At 38.5% G+C, this 19,381-nt stretch overlaps 2 protein-coding genes across 3 annotated transcripts in view; both read right to left on the bottom strand.

Moving 5' to 3' along the window:
- Window positions 1-19,381, bottom strand: part of PASD1 (PAS domain containing repressor 1) — a 121,345-nt gene that overhangs the window by 33,800 nt on the left and 68,164 nt on the right. For both annotated transcript variants that reach the window (XM_043571213.1, XM_043571212.1), the window contains exon 11: window positions 17,416-17,498. In XM_043571213.1, the coding sequence (XP_043427148.1) occupies window positions 17,416-17,498 (83 nt within the window). The remainder of the gene's footprint in view (window positions 1-17,415; window positions 17,499-19,381) is intronic.
- LOC122477815 (mitogen-activated protein kinase kinase kinase kinase 4-like) lies at window positions 1,795-3,895 on the bottom strand. Its single transcript, XM_043571214.1, has one exon. It carries the CDS (start codon window positions 3,687-3,689, stop codon window positions 3,123-3,125), a length of 567 nt encoding a protein of 188 aa, XP_043427149.1. The 5' UTR covers window positions 3,690-3,895; the 3' UTR covers window positions 1,795-3,122.

Below are 19,381 nucleotides of genomic sequence, written 5' to 3'. Positions count from 1 at the left end.
TGGAAGAAAGGAAACCAGGTTTCCCTTCTTGGTTGCAGGCTGTGACCAAAGTTTAAGAAAATAATTTTCAAGGTTACTTTAACAAAAGCTAGTCCATAGGTTCATAGAAGAAACCCGCTATCACTCCCTGTCTGAAATGGGAAATCTTAGGTCAAGGTGCAGGCAGCCACTTTTGCTTCAGGCCCAACTGCATCTCAGCCATCCTTGACAACTGGATTGGTACTGGCATCACCAGAGACTACCTCTTCCCAAGTCACTATACTTTAGGTGGTTCCCTAGGCATTATGCCTGACACAGCCTCCTATTTTTCACATTTCCCTATTTTCACCATTGTGTCCAACATTCCAGAGCTGCCAGGTGACAGAATTTGAAGTTGCACAGACTTGGGCTCAAACCTTAGCTTATACTTCCTAACTTTGAGTCTTAGAGCAAGTATTTTAACTTCCCTGAGCCCCAGCTTCTGAATGTTTAAAGTGAGACTCATAGTATGTACCTTGTATCATTTTTGTAAAGATAAATTAACATTTAGACAAAGTGCTTTGTAATCTGTACAGTCCAATGTGATCATCTCAAATGCCCTCATTAGTCATTCTCCCTTTGATTGCTCCATTCCTTTAAGTTCTTCTCCACTTAAATATATGATTTAGGATGTATAAGACTGTAATTTGCTCTAAAATGGTTCTTTTGTGATTTTAATTCTCTCTCCTAAAAATGTGCTTCACAAAGATGAGTTCTGCATATGTTATTGCTCTATTCCTTCAGATCCAAGAGCAGATTCTCCAGTGTTAAGCAGACTGGGAGGTCAACAGTTGCTATTGCTATCGATCACCTAAACCCTTACTCCTTTGGGCAAGGGGTCAGGGAGGAAGAGAGCTGCTGTATGGCTATGCAGCTCTCCATAGAATGCGCACTTGTAAATAGCCCCTGAATGAACGCACAAAGTGATCCCTACTAACACAAACGCTTTTTAAATATTTCTTTTCTTTCACTGTAACACCTTTTAGTAAATAAATTATTGGAGAACATCATCTTAATAGATTTACATTATTTGAAGATAGAATTAGTTTGTTTTGAGAAACTCACCCAAAGGCAGATAGGCAAAGGGGATGATTTTGATCAGTTCACGGAATCAGTAATTTGAAGTGAGTACTCCATCACCACCCTCAGTTATAAGGCAATTGCTAACTAATCTTACTCCTTACCCACCACCGATCTCACCTCTGACGGTAGGGGAGACACTATTATTTACTGAGTTCCTACCATGTGGTAGGTATCTTATACATATTATCTTTTTGGATCCTAAAATAACTCAATAGCATGTGTTCTATTATCATCCCCACTTTACAGATGAGGGAGATAAGGCTCCACAAGGTGAATAATATAGAAGGTCATGACAAATGACAAAGTCTGAATATAAACCTGGTCTGCTAAATCCTTATACCAGTGAGGGCCATAGTTATGTCACCACCATTCGGGTTAAAAGGAACAATTTGCCATCTCAAAATATGCCTCTTTGTCACAAGGATTATCTTGAGCTGTTTATTTTTTCATTTTTATTTTTTAGAATGTGAACAACACCAGATGCATTGTAGCCTTGATTTATTTTTGAATAGAAAAAAGAAGAGACAGGCGATAAGCTGGTTAGAGGTACAGAAAGGAAGTGGCAAACAAAACAAAACAAAACTCCACAAATTGTGTCTGCACACACACCTCTCCTGGACTACACCAGTGTAGTTCTGAGCTTCAGTTGCAAGGAATTCCAAGTTCTCAGGATCTTGAAAACTTGGGGCCAGCAATCCTTATCGCACTGCTTCTACCAGCTCAGAAGTCCTGCCTAACATCATGAAATAAACCTGACTGTGCAACCAGACTGAACAGAGGCAAAGAAGACCTTGTCGTTGTCAGATAATAATTTTCATCTTTGAGCCCTTTTGTGCATAAGCACATCATCCAGGTGACCAGTTCCCACAGATCGGATATCTACACCCTTTTCTCCCCAGCCCATCATCTAATTGGATCAAATATATGTTACAGATGTTGGCATCTTTCCACTACAGAGCCACATCCTTGGTGATTCTTCCAACAATATTCACATAAACCCCTTCATCTTCATAGAACACCAGAAACTCCATGCCATCTGTGTTGGGGAGGATAATGATTGCATGGGGCTGGATAACGCACTGGATCATAGAGTGTGGACTCATGTGTGTTGGTAGATAAATGTCATAAACTGATCCTGAATCCACATCAACAGCATGGAAACCAGCGCAGGATCCATACACCACTTTCAAACTCTGGTCTTCCTCAACAGTGAGATCCGCTAGTAATGGCTTATGTACCAATTCTCCAAATGACTTAAAGGCCACAAATTTGTGATATGGTTTGGGTGCCCACACATAGACCTCCACAGAACTCTTCAAGACAATTACCAGAAATTTTATTCTTTCATATTTTACAACTTCCAAATCCTATATAGATGTCCATCCCTGCTTCTTCTCAACTTCTGAATCATTGTGAAATATTTTATTTCTTAACCAGGACAAATGGTAGCCATGTAACTTTTCCTTTCTGCCAGATATTGTCATGAAGACGTTCAAGCCTACAAGGACATCCATTTGCTGAAGTCGCCTTTGGTTGATCAGAGAATATACCTTCCCTTGGCCACTTCTGTCCAGGAGCATCAGGCCACTCTGTACCCACTGGCAAATTCACTCCTTATAAGGCAACACACAGAATCTTGGAGTTAATTCTCTTCTTACATTTATGAATCTCTGGGGTGTCATTTTGTTGCCTAGTGTTGGGATTCATACTGACTACAGAGCCCTTCTGGGTAGGATCTTGCCTTATGGCTTCTGGTGTCATTCCATCACAGGAAAATCCAACCACAGAAGTCACTGTTGTCCCACTAGATGGAGAAATCTGTACTAATCTGGGGGTTATAAAAGGTGTAAAGGAGGAGGAAGAGTTGTGTTTCTAGAATGTGCTACCAGCAGCTTGAGTCTGGTGGACAATTAGAGTGTCCTCCTTGGATGGGGTCACGGCTGGTTCACCTTCTACATCATCATGGACAATCATGGTTTTCATGGATTCTGTTTCACCATTTCTCAGATTCAGAGATGATGCTACTCTGGTGTCCTCTGGTCCAGAGGCGGGTTCCTCACCCCTTCTTGTTCTACATCATTGCCTTCCTCATCTGTCATCCCTGACTCCTCACTGGATAAGAAATAGTCTGCCATTTTGTGTGGGGGTCTCACATCTTCCACTTCTTGAAGCGCTTTGGCCAGTACAGTCAAATCAGCAGGCTTGAGAGTTCTAAAAACTTCTTTCTTATCTTCAGGTTTTTTCACTGCATTTTTGAGGCACTGAGATGGATAGTCATTGGATTTGGATGACAATCTCACTCTGAAGAGCTCCCCAGAATCGCTCTGAGACCCAGGGTGGGACCCAGGCTGGGATCTTGAGTTGCTGGGCCCCCAGGAACTGCCACTACCAGGCCTGGGCACCAGTTTCTCCACTCTCTCATACAGCAGCCTGGGCTCAATACTGCTGGTGAAGTTTCTTTGACCTGCTTGGCTATTTTGCTGTCCACTGCCTTGCAGTGGGGAATCCTGCTGGGACAGAACAGGGAAACGAGACGTTGTACTCACAGGAACCTGTGGCTCAGTTGGTCTCTGCAGGGCAGGAAGCATAGACAGAGTTGCCACTGGAAAAAGACTGATCTGAAAGGCAATGGTGCCTTTAATACTCTGCCTGTCTGCTTCAACTGGGATTCAGGGGAGGTGTGGTTAGTTTTCCTAAATTTGTCTTCCACCTCTTGAACTCTGTCAGCAGTGAACTGGTTATTCTTTAGAGACACAGGTCAACCTCTGAAAACTGGGTAGAAGTTACGCTTTTGTAAGAGAAACTTACATATAAATGGTAAATCTCCATTTATAAGTGGTAAGTCTCCATTTATAAATGGTAAATCTCCATTTATAAGTGTATCTCCCTTTCTAGAAACTCTTATCAATGGAGAGGGCAAGGACTTAAACCTGCACAACCACTATACCTTTTTTTTTTTTACTGTACTTTTCCTGATATCCTCCATAAATGGCTTTTTCCCCATACCAACATCTTTTATCTTTACCTGGGTATGACTTTTAAGGTAGTGGCTTGGGCAATTTCACGAAATTTCTCGGTTTTCCTGGGTCTCTCCCTATGTGTGTATACAGGAGGTATATATGCTGTTAAACTTCTGTTTCTCTCCTGTCAATTTGTCTTTTATTATAGGACATCTCAGCCAAGAACCTGGGAAGGGAGGAAAACTTACTTTTCCTCCTCTACAAGGGAATAGTAGAAATTAAATAATCTTTAGTTTTGCTCAGCTCCAGCTGGGAATGTCTTGACTTTGCCATGCCAAGTGATACCACATGTTTGGTATGACCTTGTTTTTTATTACTATAGCATGTATGCCCTGTAAATTAATTGACCACATGTTAAAATCAGTTCCATTCCTTTATAGTCACACCACAAGCTAACCTATGAACATCTTCCACAGAATGAACCACAAATGAGTATGTGTTTTTACCAACTCTGCCCAATAGTCTGTACACACTACTATGCTCTCCATTCTTTCCAAAAAGGGTGTGAACTTGCCTCACTTCTGACTCCTTCTTGGTTTTTCTTTTGGAAAGCCTCTGCTTTCCAGGACAGGAGCAGACTGATTCACCAAATCAATTTAACATCAAATTTGCCAAAAGCCAACTTGCCAACAGACCCTTTGGCTAAATGACCAATAAATCAAAGGGATCTATTTGCAAATTGGTCAAATATACTGATGTAATAAAAACCTATTTTTTCAAACTATTCATAAAATTTATAGTGCAATGGATTGCCAGAGCTCAAGCCTGTAGTAGAAGGTAAGGATTTCAGAATTCTGGGACCTTCAGATACCAACTTGGTTCCCAATGTCTTTCTCTCATGGACACAAGTTCCTGCTCAACCCAACATGAGGCTGTGCTGGACTGTTGGCTCTCCTTCATTTCTTTTCCTAATACAAAATTTCCCCTTATTGCCTGCTCTATCCGGCTACAGCAGTATCGAGCTGGGGTACAGACACATGGAACCTTCATTAAAATGCTAATTAAAAAACTGACCAAGCAAAATATTCCAGGTATCTTCAAAAACTGTTAAAAAAAACTTTCAATTTACTCTAGAATCACTGAACTTTGACACTTAAAAGACACACATTTTGGGAAAATTGGCAAACTTGGCAAATGAGTCTGTGGTGATAAAATCTGAAAACATGCTAGAGCATTGAAAAAAATAGAAAATGAATTCTTAATAGGATTAATACTACACTAAAATAACCTAGAAGTTTTTCATATGAAATCCCAGAATAAATATTGTTGCTATTCATAAGAATGGTAAACTTTTTGTGACTTTTAACTTCTAACAAATTGCACAATCCTTAAAATGTTGATAACAAGAATATATCCACTCACTATATTTAAGAATGTAACCACTGCATATAATCAATAATAATGTATTCATATGAAAATATATCAATTATTTTAATATATAAGGGGTCCAAACTACAACCTTTGAGCCAAAACTGGAAGCAGCATGCTTTTGTGTGAGGTAGGAATAATTTTTGCTTTTTTAAAAAGTTATAAAGAAAGAAAATAATATGCTATGGAGACTTTATACAGCCTGTAAAGCTTAAAATATTTAATATCTGGTCCTTTTCAGAAAACTGTTTATCAACCCTTGGAATATATTCAAAAAGCACATTTCTTAAGACATGCTTTTTGATGAAGCAATACATTTGGGTAAATTTTGTAAATTGGTCATTTGATGGATTGGTTTGGAATGAATTGGTTTTGGCAATTTGGGCACTGGAAAAATTGATCATTTGGTATAAAGATTTCCAAGAATTGTTTTTTGTGAATTCACCTGGAGCTCATCACGCCTTCTCTCAAACGCAAGACTATGGAATAAATAGATATGTCAAAATTTGACAAAAACATAGGCAGGTGAAAAATTTAATTTCTCCCAATGACTATAGAAGCCAATGAAAAACTGAGTCCCACCAGAGAAACCCAATCTTTTCTCACTTGGGAAAGATCTTGATGGACTTGAAGTTGTTTAAGGTCAGAGTCTCCTGCTAACAAAGGGACAGCAAATCCCATGCCCCTCTTTAAAAAAACATTTTAGCATTTAAATATGAAAATACTTTATGAGTGCTTCCAAAAATGTTTTTTTGGCTTAAATGATCATTTTCAGTCTCAAATTTTTTTCTTTCCTTTTTTATGGAAGAGGTAAAGTATGATATTTCAGATATTCTGGATAAAAGTAGTGTGCTTTGAATGTACCAGTTTTCTCCAGTAGACTTTCCAATCCAATTTATACTATTGACTATACTATATTGAAGACCTTGGCAGTTTTTAGGTCTAAATTCTGGCAAAAAGAGTATTTATTTTCTGACCCATTACTACAGGGCCAAAAAGGAATAGAGCAGGGAAATGCTTGCGGTGTGTGTGTTTGTATGTGACTGTGTGTGAGCTAGGAGATAGGCAGAAAGTGAAAGAAGATGGCTTGGGAAATACTTGGATCTTCTCCTCTCAGATTCCCTACTCTGGGCACTGTACCCCTCACTGTTCCTTGGCCAAAGTGCCAAGAGAATTGGTGCTCACGAGAGGAAGACTTAAGGTCTCTAAGATGAATGTAGCAAATGCATCTTCCTTTCTTCCTGCTCAAGTCACAGAAATCGATTTTTTGTGGCTTTTAAAATCATATTCTTTGTGTGTGCTGATATGTATTTGATATATCATGGAAAAATCTGAAGCTAATATATCTAAGCTGGTATGTAACCAAACCTACATCATATGGGAAGTTCAGATGATTTTACATATTAGAATATGAAGATTTAAAACAAAATGTTGAGTTTCAAATATTTAAAATATGGGGTCCCTTGGGGGCACCTGGGTTGTTCAGTCAGTTGAGCATCAAACTCTTGATTTCAGCTCAGGTCCCATGGTTGTGGGTTGGAGCCCCATTTCAGGCTCTGTGCTGAGCATGGAGCCTGCTTGGGATTCTCTCTCTCTGCCCTTCCCCTGTTTACTCTCTCTCTCCCTTTATAAAATGAAAATTAAAACAAAATAGAAAATGAAATAAAATAAAATAAAATAAAAATAAAATAAAATAAAATAAAATAAAATAAAATATGGGGTTCCTTTTAAAACTACCTGGCAGGTAATTACTTTTATCACATAGCTAAGAAAACTCAATCTTTGTTTCAGTGATATGTTAACGGACTTGTTTCCACTCACTACTAATACACAACTATAAAGGAACCAAACTCAAATGTTCCAATCCTCATATATTTCAGTGTTTTACATAGGATGGAGTCCAAATGGGAAAATTTCCACCAAAGGCTTACACCAACCATTTCAGAGAAAACATAACTCTCTAAAGGGCCAGTCTGAACTTCTGTAATGTGCTTTTTTGGTTACACCAGTTTTCCACAAACACATCAAAAGAGGAAAAACATCTAACAGCACTCAGTGGTATTTCCTCACTAAAACAGAAAAACAAAGAATGCACAATACTCATAACATTTAGAAAGTACATACAAATCATCAACATGGTAAAAGCCACAGCCTTGTGTTCCCTATACCTCAAAGGACAAGTAACTAAGCGGTGCCCTGATGTCAAAGAATGAAAAGAAAGAAAACACCAAGTAAACAAAAACCCTATTGCTATGAAAATATGGTCAGTCATCAATAACCAAAAAAAAAAAAATCAAAGTTTTATCATCTTTAAAAGATTATTGCTATTATTGGCCTCTTCTGAACAACATGAAAATATTAAGTAAACAAGAAGGCACCTTTAGAATCTGATTAGTGTTTTGCGGTCTGCCCCTTTCTCAAACATAGAAAAGGCAACATATAGTGTTGATTGGTGAATCACTGGAACATGCCTGGACCTCAGCCTGGATACCAGCTGCTAACATTACCAACATTCATAGACTGAATGTCAAAGCTACACAGTTCTCCATCATATATTTGTGGAAAACTCATTCCAGGAGAAATTCATAAATCAAACAAGAAACTATAGTAAGACCAGCACTGTGTGGGAAGATATAAAGAGAGTTTGCTCTTTTCCTGCTAACTAGTAAGGCTTTTATGCCAAGCCTTCTAGCACAGGACAGGGTTCTAGAAGGATGCATCTCCTACTCCAAGAGAATGGAGTCTTTGAAGGATTGGAACTGATACCTGAGACATGTTTTTATAATTCATCTGGTCCTGTATTTACTTGCATACTTCATTATTTTCATATTTAGATCTATTATCAAATATTTTTCCATTATGAAATGGTTTGAAAACTTTTTTATGAATTACAGTTCATCATTGTTCAGTCAAAATTATTCCCTTGACATAGCACTTCAAAAAAAGGAAACACACACATTTTTACACAGAAAAAACTAAGCAGAACCAACTTCTTTTTAATATAGTCGGTGGCTTCACAGGGCCTGGACTGGGTACATATGTTCATGGTAAGGTTTTACCAAACAGCCCATGTTTCATTTGGCATCTTAGTCTCCCTACTTTATAATACACTCTGTCAATCATTTCCTGAAGGTGATATTCTATGTGTTTTTTCTGTCACTTTCATAGGACTACTACTGAGCCAGTTAGGGAAATAAAACAACAGAGATCAAAATCCAGCATACGTTAAAAGATAAACCTTTTCTGATATGTCTGCACTGTGTATTAAAGCACTGATAACCTAAGTGTTAGGTGTGTAGATATGAGAAATAATTTTAAATTTGGCCTTATTTTTTTTCATTCTCCATATCAACCCCATTAGTTTTTAATGGTAAAGTATCACGTGGCTACTCACATGCTTGTATCTTAGAAATCAGAAAGCAAGTTAAGTTAATAAGACAAACTATTTTCTGTATTGAGGGAGGCACAAGTTGAATGCAGTTTGGACACTTCCTTCTTGGAGATTTTGATTCTCTAGAAGAGCTTCAATACTCTGTGCAATCCCAAGGCAAAGTGGAGAGTGTCAATGGGAAAGCAGGAAGGGGTAAGCTCTTCCAGCCCAGGTGGCAGGAAGGACTTCTGAGAGGAATTTCTGGAGTGGTGAGGAGTATCTGGACATACAAAATACAGAAGAGAAGGCCATTTTTATCAATTCAGAAAAACAGAACCAAAGGTACAGTGAAAGATCGTAGACACATTTACATGGAATGGTGACTTTATTAGAGTTTCTTCTTTACTTGTCCATCTCCACACTAGGCAGTAAGTACGATGAGGACAGGCACAGGTTGGGCACTGAGAACAGAGTCTAAAAGAGTATATAGTATTTTTGTGGAACTCAATGAACGAATAGCCCCAAGATAACTATAAATTTATGAACTTCAAAAAGCATGACTAAGGAAAAAGAGCATGGTGCCATGGTACAGAACCAAAAGTGGATCTAGACGACCAGTAGGAGCCAATCATGGGAAGTAGAGGTGACTATAAATGGACAGCACAAAGATGGTTTTTAGGGAGTGATGGAACTGTTCTTTATCCTGATTATGGTCATGGTTACATGAATCCATGCCTGTATTAAAACCATAGAACTGTACACCAAGAAAAAACAAATCAATTTTACCATATAATTTAATATATGCATTGCTTAATAATTTAAATATATATGTCCACAAAAAAGACTTGTAAAAGAATGTTCATTGCAGCTCTATTTGCAGTAACCAAAAATTAGAAATAAATGTCCATCAAAGGAAAATGCCTGACAAATTGTGGTATATGCATAGACCAGAATACTCCTCGGCAACAAAAAGGAATAAACGACTGATACATATGACAGGATGAATCTCAGATGTATTATACTGAGTTTTAAGAGAGCAGATTCAACAGAGTATATGTTATATAGCTTCATTTTTATGAAATTCTAATAAAGCAAAGAAATCTATAGCGAAACACATCAGAATAGTGGTTGCCTCTAGGTCGAGGGTTAACAGGGAAGGGGCACAAAAAGGCTTTCTAGTGTGTTCAAAATATTGTATGTCTTGATAGGAATATGGGTCACATGTGTTTATGCATTTGTGAAAGCTCACAGAATATTAAAAATGGATCTGTGCATTTTATTATATGTAAACTTTACCTTAAAATATAAACAATAACCAGCTCAAATGAAGAAGTCTGTTTTTTGCAATGACATGAGTTGGCAACCCTAAAACTACTCTCTGTGTGTTCTAGACTTGAGCAAATAAGGAAATCTATTGAGGATAATGGGGCCAAGCATCTCCAACTATTGGAGAAAAGTGTTGCACAAATGGAAACGGGAGGACTAGAATGAACCCTCTGGTACTGGTTTAGATTTGGAGGTATCCATATGAATTCATGGTTTGTATTATTTTATATACACATATACACCTAAGTACACATACACAGAGATGGGTAGATAAGAAAATAAATATAGATATAGGCCTTTATGCCTATGTGTGTGTGGATTTGTTTCCCACTTCTGAAAGCACTAGAAGTAGACACAGAGTAGTGACAAGGAGCATGACTAGTGCCCAGATCTTGGTTTCTAAATATCTGCATTTAAGAAGCCAGGGTTCCTTTGACTAAGGCTTGGAGAACCAACCGATTTCATGGATGAGGCAAAGAAAGAACTAAATGAGCCTACAACATCATTAGTGCCAGAAAGTAAGGAATGATCCAAGAATGGTGAGAAATATCAAAAAGACAGAAGAGCTTGGTTGAAAGGGCTGCCACTGGTCGATTTGGGGACAATCCAAGCATTGAAATAAATAATAACAGCAAAGTATTTTAATCCAGTGAATAGACAAATGAATAAATAAATAATGAATGTGCAAAGAAGAGGGAGAGAAAAAGTGGAGAAGAAAGGATAGAAAAAGACAGAGGGAAGGGAAAAAGAGGAGAGAATAATGATAAAGCAAATGCAGCAAAATTTTAATACTTGTAAGCACAGGTAGAGGACGATATATTATAGTAGTAGTTCCTGCCAATATTCAAATAAAAAGTTTAAAAGTTAAAAAAAATTAACAGAGCTAAAGCAAAAGAATACCCTGGGATACAAAAAGGTAAAGCAAAAAACATTAAGTCAAAAGAGAACCAGATCCTGTCCCACTTCCTCAGATCCTAAGGCACAGCCTGACATCTTCACTATAGGCTGACAAATGAATAGCATGAGGAGGGAAAATATTACAATTTTAATTGTCTGAGTAGAACAAGCAGCTGCCAGTATATTTATCCAAAGCTAATTTTCATAAAATAGGTTAATACTCAGATAATTTGTTCCAGATTTTTCACAAGTTTGATATTTATTAGACTTCTTTTCATTAGTGTTTACACCCTCAGTGATTTCAGAGTTTTGAGTTTTGAGTACAAACTTACTATGAGCTTTTCAAAAATATTAATAATCAAATTGTTCTTATCAATTATAAATCTAATAAGACAGTCTAATAACTTTATGCTTTGAGATGATCAAAATAATTTGTCATATAGCTAAAGAAGGAATATGGGTGGGCTAGAGGTCATATAAACACAATGAAACACAAAATCCAGAAACCTGACCCTGCTCTCCCTTCTTTTCTCTTCTTTTCTGTTTTTGTTTTTGTTTTTATGTTTGCCTTTTTAGAACCAGGTCCTATACATACCAACAGGACAAGTTAAATGGAAACCAAGAGACTGGCTCCAGATCTAACAACTACAGCTGCATGAGAATGGGTCCCAACTCCTTTTCTTATCTGTTACAGGCAGGTGTCAGCATGTGACGGTCTCTCAGGTGGGTGTGAGACCATGGAGTAAACAGACTGAACTTGGACTCTCAATGGGGCCTCCAAGCCATGAATTCCATCATGTTCAGATTTGGCTACACACCCTGTCCCGACCCCAGAAAGGCAAGGTTCACTCTTTGCAGAGAATAGTTTGGGTGTTGATGGATATAGAATCATCTCATAAGGATAGGGGTTTAAAGTTGGCTGGGTTTAAACAGAAAAAGAGGACAACCTTAAATTAACAGAAAAAATAAAAATATTAAAGAAATCACCAGACTCAGACTTCAGATCATGACCATAAACCAAGTTTACATGTAACCCTTTGCACTTCATAATGTCATTATAGCTCAGTTAACGACTTAGTGGAGATCTAAATTATAACTACTCCATTTTGAAATTACTTCTTAATTGATAATAACTTGATTTTGTATAGTATTTTACAAAGCATATAGATATAATTTATTTATCAAAGCAGACAGGCCTCATTTCCTTATCTTATTTGTGATGCACATTCTGCAGTAATTATTCTCACCATTTATAGATAATAAACCTGAGACTCAAGGAGGCTTGTCCAAGATCACACAACTTGTAAATGGTCAATCTGAGAAATAAAACCCGAATACTTCAGTTGTTTAAAAATTCCAATACTGTGAGTTTTTTTTTAAATTTTTTTTCAACGTTTTTATTTATTTTTGGGACAGAGAGAGACAGAGCATGAACAGGGGAGGGACAGAGAGAGAGGGAGACACAGAATCGGAAACAGGCTCCAGGCTCGGAGCCATCAGCCCAGAGCCTGACGCGGGGCTCGAACTCACGGACCGTGAGATCGTGACCTGGCTGAAGTCGGACGCTTAACCGACTGCGCCACCCAGGCGCCCCCAATACTGTGAGTTTTTTAAAGCATCACTATACCACAAGACCTCCACACTATTTGCCAAAGATGATGGCAGGCAATGTGGAGTAGAATTAGCCAAGTAACTTGCAGAGGGAGAGTAGAGAGCCTTGACTGAGGCTTCAAGAGGCAGTGAAAATGTCGCTTGTGGAGACACAAGCTGGCCACCTTACCTATTATATCACACCATTCAGAATTGCCAATACTGCACCATCTTTTAACCTATAAAAATGTCAATTGCATATGGTAAAACTTAAATCAAATTTATCCTCCCCTCACAACCTTCCCTATCCCTCTTCATTGCTTACTGTTTTCCATTGGCCCTCCTCACCATGTAACCCACTCTGGTCTATTGATTTATGTATTGTCTTTCTCTTCCACTAGAATGGAGCTTTAGAAGTTAAGGATTTTTGTTCACTGCTGTGTCCTCAGAGCCTAGAACAGAACTTCCCCTATAGTAGGTGCTAAATACTTGCTGTATGAATAAGTTTCACTGGAACTGGAATGATGGAACCTGTGAGCTAGCTCCTTAGTGGTAAAGAAACACAATCAAATGTGCTACAGTGATGCACAGGGCCCTTCCCCTGCTCAAGATGGGGTGGACACAAGTAATGAAGTCTGTATAGAATAGTACCAAGGCTCCATAAAACAAAACTGTTCTAATGAGAATTACCATACATCTTTACAAAATTCTCTTCACACCTTTGTACAAAATAACTCTTCACTGACACAAGATGAAAGGGGAATTAGGCAGGAACATTTTTTTTGGTGAAGCTGCTGACAGCTGGAGTCTCCCAGGGACCAATGCCAGTACTGTAGCAGTTTCTGAAGACTGAAAGCAAGTGTAAGAGCTATTAGAACCCTTGGAAATGCTTTCTATTTGATATTCCAGTGTTCTTTACTCTACCTGAAGGTGAGAAGATGCTATCTTCATCAACACTGGGTTAATCGTCATAGTCCTCTCCCTATTAATTTTTCTCTCCTCTACATTTAAGGAGAAATTAAAGGGGGAAAAAAAGATTTTCTCTCGAAAACATCCTCAATCAAGTACTTCCCAAAGGCTCCTCGAGTTTTCTCCTTGGAATCCCATACTAGCCACAGCTGCTGGAACTGAAGTCCTGACAGGAATGAGCCCAGGAAAATCTGGGTCCCAATTCCACTCTACTGTGGAACAAATTGTGTGAGTTGGGCATATCATAATCCTCTATGACTACATTATGACAAGTCTAAAATCTACCTGATAGATTTGTTTTCAACTAGGTTAATAAACATGAAATCCTATCGTGAAGGCTAAAGAACAGAATGCATTTCTACTGAGATGACGCTGTGATGGGAATTTGGGTCTTACCTCTACATTCATCTGGCCAAACTAAAAGAGTAGCTAGGTACTTCATTCTGGCTCTAGCAGGAGCCAGATAGGAGAGGGCTAACAGTATTCCAGTTTTGGTCTGCCCCTTACGTACTTTCAAGTACCCCTTACTTCTTTGTATCTTCAGTGGTCCAGGCAAACAAGACCTTGCACTCCATTGCATCTGTAGCTTTAATGGAAAATAACCCAACCACTGAGTCCCTCTCCTGAAATGAAAGGTTCTTTAGCCTCAAATCTGAAACATGCAAGGACAATACACCCTCCATGGAAACAGACCCTTTCTTCTAAACATCTCAAATTCCCCTCTTTGTGTTTCTTTCATAAGCATAGGCAATGCTTTCAAGCCTGTAGCAAAATGATTCTTGACTTTCAAAGAACATGTAGAATTACCAAGAGAAATTCCCAAATCACTTTGGGAGCTCCAGGTCCCTATGGCCTCTGTGCCTGATTACTTTCCTAACTGTCCCTCAGTCTATAAAATGAAAGCCAGATTACCAATCTGCTCAGGGTGTCTACGAAACATACAAAACCATGACTCTGACATGCCATGATTTCTTCTCCTTATTTTTATTTAAAAATATCCTGAGAACAAGGAAAGAGTCTATGACAAAAACAAGGCAATACTAGTTTGCACTGATTTATAATAATACTGCATTACCTGTGAGAGGTCTCATGGCATGGAATGGATTACCATTTTGATAGGATCAACCAATCAATCAGTCCCTGAGTAGATGTTCATTTCTGCCTACTTGATGTGAAGCTCTGTACCAGACAGGGACAAGACTGGCAGGTCCGCCTTTATAGACCTCAAGATAGTGGACAAGCCAGGCCCACAAACAACCCATCATGTGAGAGCTGAGGTGTCTGAAAGCACAGCAGTGACCATGGTATTGAAGGAGAGGGGAGGGATGTGAGACATGGGAGGTGGAATTAAACAGAATTTCTTCATCAGATCTATCAACTCTGTCCTAAGTGTCATTTTCCATCTTACTTTCTATATGATAAATAATAATCCATTGCATAATTTTGAAAGAACTTTAGTAATATTTTATGGAAGTACAGAACATATAAAACTATAGTGCATTCATCCACACTGGAGTGATAATATCTTACAATATTAGAAGGGGTTTTAAGCCTCAAGAAAACATTTCTTTTAGGGGCACCTGGGTGGCTCAGTCGCTTAAGCGTCTGACTTCAACTCAGGTCACGATCTCACGGTCCATGAGTTTGAGCCCCGCGTTGGGCTCTGGGCTGATGGCTCAGAGCCTGGAGCCTGCTTCCAATTCTGTGTCTCCCTCTCTCTCTGCCCCTCCCCCGTTCATGCTCTGTCTCTCTCTGTCTCAAAAATAAACGTTAAAAAAATTATAAAAAAAATAAAAAGAAGAAAAAGAAAACATTTCTTTTATATCTAAGTAGATCACTGGCATAGATGTGGTAACTGGCTCGTTTCTGCATCAGAATATTTTTCATCCAATTAAACTCTGCTTAATAGTAAAACACAGGTCTCCTCACTCTCTGAACTCTTACTATCTGAATATTTGCTACAATGATCTGCTGACTGAATTATCCATGTGGTTTGCTGCTGTTGTATCTCAGGTACTCTCCTGATAGGAGAGTGTCTTGAGTTCACATTGTTTAAACATGCCATGTTTTGCAGATATCCTCTTCCCCACATTATTCAGTAAACAGTCTAATAAAGTTGAGTAACTAATGAAGGAAATGGTCAAGCCTAAAAAGTGTAAATAAGCACATGCGCAACAAGAAAAACTGGAGGTGATAAAGCACATTAAGAGAGCTGAATGATTATTAGTCTTAAGCTTGGCCATGCACTTGTCCTGTCCCCAACACCTAGGAATCACAGATACAATGCTGAATATTTACAAGAAATTTGAGATCCTGAAAAAAAAGAAAAAAGCTTTCTGGTGCAAATGCGTATGATCTTGGCATGAGCAGACTTATCACATTCACACAATTACAAATGCAATCTCATGTTAGCAAGAGTTGTAGGACATCAAACATGTGGAATGCAAACAGACTGCCACTGTGAGCTCTGTTTTCCATCCCATTGCTTTGTGTGTAGCTTCAGACAATGGTTTGCAGCCAAGCACCTCTGAACTCTCCTGCCAGGAAGGGAAGATTCTCCCCCCATTCCTTAGATCCAGACACAGACGAATGTCAGACATTTCCTGTTTAACTCATTTCTTCACCAGCTCTTTCTTCCTTAACGCCCCCCACCATCAAATAGTAACAGTGACCACAGCCTCCAACTCTCTCCTCTCCCACCATCAGGCCTCACATAAACATGTCTTTAATCATAAGAAACCTATTGAAAAGTTATCTGGTTTATTTTCTTTTTTGCTAAGTATTATTGGCATGTGGTGCACATCTTTAATATATTATTTTATTATTTATTTACACATGCATATCTACTGTGATATAGAAGGAATATTTAACCCACTCTCAATAATCTATACTGTGCAGTATCTAGTATTATGGTTTTTTACATACAGACTAATGAGTTTAACAAGTATTAAATAACTAGATAGTATTACATACAATTTCTATTTTGCAGAAATCCTTGGTGGATTGTTAAGCAGATACATGAGGGGGTTTAATGATATCTGGTAAACTGGCATTTTCTTGTGAGTTGGGACTGCATTTTTATTTTTTTTTCCACTGAAACTCATGGAACACTGCCTCCGTTCTTTGGAACTTTGTTAGCAAATGTCATAAAATAAATTATATTAACAAAAAGAGGGACACTTATTGTTCCACCATTTAAAAGTATTTCTAGAAAAAGTAATCAAATACTATTTTTAAATGCATTGTCTTAATTTGAAAGTCATTAAATGTCTGCATCAGTTAAGTGTGCTCTATAGTTTTTTTAATGTTTATTTATTTTTGACAGAGGGAGAGAGAGAGAGAGAGAGAGAGAGAGAGAGAGAGAGAGAATGAGTGGGGGAGGGGCAGAGAGAGAGGGAGACACAGAATCTGAAACAGACTCCAAGCTCCAAGCTGTCAGCACAGAGCCTGATGTGGAGCTTGAACTCATGGACAGCGAGATCATGACCTGAGCTGAAGTTGGACGCTCAACTGACTGAGTCACCCAGGCGCCCCCTATAGCTTTTTTTTTTTTTTTTAATAAAAAGCCAATCACTTGTATTTACATTCAGTTGGAGAAATAAGAATTATATTAGCTGGGCAAAGGAATTCAGACTAGTAGATTGCTCTTCTGGATTCAATTGTTTGTCTTTTCATTTTAATGGGAAAATATTTGTACATATTATTTCGTTTTAGTTTTGTTAAATAAAAATATGCCCTAAGTCTCCATCACTTACTTCAGCAGTAGTCTCTCACCTGCATTCTGTAGATAGATGTTCCTCATCTGAGTCATTTATCAGCTGAATATCTTCCCCAGCTTTCTCCACAGTGAAAAGGTCCTGCAGAGAAACTGGCATTTTAGATACTTAAAATGAACTTATATAGTAAAAATACCTGACACATTAGTATAGCATGTAGTAAACTTGGAAGCAATCACATATCCAATGCCACAGCTCATCTGTATATCATTGTGAGAAAGGCACTTGATTTTATAGTCATGAAAACTGAGGATTATAGAGAAGTAATGATTTGGCCCAAGATACACGGCTGGTAGACACAAAACAAAGTAGATCCATCATCTCACAGTTGCACTCTGAGTTTGCTGCACCATCCACTGTGCTACATAGTCAACACTGTGAAAAAAATCTTCCTCCAAAAAGCCCTCTGTTCTCACAAGATTTATTCTCTGAAGTGACCATTAATATGGAACAAATATCCTAGAAACCCAGAGGAAAATTGCAAAAGATCACAAATAGAGATCCTTGTGCCATGAGGGACTCTAGAGTGAAGGACGTGTGCCAAATGAGATTTTCCTTTCTCAGAGGAGGGAGTAGTATATTTTGGGGGTGACTTCCACAATGGGATGTCTGTCTTCATGTGGCAAATATGAAAGCTCAAATCTCAGCTGCCAGAGAGGCATAATGATTGGGGCAATCAGACCAAGCAACTTCCTTCAATTGCTTTTCTGACACTTTTCTTATGGTCTTAAATCTGGGGGAAAAAAAGGTGACACATATCTACTCTAAAATGGAATGTAACAGGGTCTTTCACAGTTTCTGAAATGTGGTCAGTTAAAGTCCACATTCTAAACCACAGACAAAAGTAAAGCAAATCTTTTGCTCTCTCTGGATCCTAATGATAACAATTATCATAATGATAATGATGAGTATGATGGCTGTAATAGCTCACACTTACCAAGTGCTTGCCATGCATAAGGTGCTGTCTTATTTACTCTTCACCACAACTCTAAAAGAAGGTTTTATTATTGCCATGTATAGAAAAAGAAACTGAAGCTAAAAGATTTAAGCAACTTGGATGAGGTCTTACAGCTGGTCTGGATCCAGAGGCCTGTCTTGTAAGGCAGTTGGATGTGTTGTATGTCACAATGTCATCATAATGTTAACATGGCTCTTGATTTGCCCCCCACTCCCACATCACCCAATCCATAGTGTCGCCGTCTGACTCAAGTCAGTTCGTGGCACTTCCATTTACTGAGCTTCTCAGGCTTAAAAGCTAGGAGTCATTTCTCTTCTCCCACCCACTTTCAACACATCAGCAAGGACTTTGTGCCCCATCTCCCAACAATAACCCAAACCCATGTACTTCTATCTCCATGACTCCAATCCTAGTCCAAGCTCTACCATCTCTCATGCCACTCCTCTTGCCTGTGCTCTTGTTTCCCAGATTCCATTCCCCACCCAGGAACCAGTCTAATCTCTCAAAAACAATGAAATCAGATCATGTCATGCTGCTTTCCACTATAGCTGAAGTAAAAGTCAAACTCATGATCATGATTCTCAAAGTTCTCCATAATCTGGCTTCTGCCCACTTCTTGTACCTAATTTTCTACTACTCCTTCCCTCTTTCACCTTCTTCTAGTCACATAACAGTACTTGCGCCTTGGAACTCTCTAAGCTAGTTACTACTTCAAGATGTTTATAGCTGCTGAACCCTTTACCTGGATTGCCTTCCTTTCTTTGCTGGGTTGACCTCATAACTGAGGGTCTCAGTTCAAAAGACAGGTCATCAGAGAAAGACCTTCCCTGACCACACTGTCTGAACTCCCTTCTTCCCACCAGCTATTAACATATGATTGTTTTATCATCTACATGACACTTTTCAACATTCATAGTGTCTGGCACATAGTAGGTGCTTAATAAATATGTTACTTAGTGAATAAATATTCATTGAACCTGAATCTATCCAAAGAATTCTAAAGACT

This window comes from Prionailurus bengalensis, chromosome X (genome assembly GCF_016509475.1).
Source record: "Prionailurus bengalensis isolate Pbe53 chromosome X, Fcat_Pben_1.1_paternal_pri, whole genome shotgun sequence".
NCBI classification, from domain to species: Eukaryota; Metazoa; Chordata; class Mammalia; order Carnivora; family Felidae; genus Prionailurus; species Prionailurus bengalensis.
The sequence above is the reverse complement of the archived record's forward strand: the minus strand, read 5'-3'. Positions and strand labels throughout refer to the sequence as shown.

Coding starts and splice junctions, on each gene's coding strand:
- LOC122477815 (XM_043571214.1), bottom strand. CDS start 3,689: ATGCTTCCTGCCCTGCAGAGACCAACTGAGCCACAGGTTCCTGTGAGT.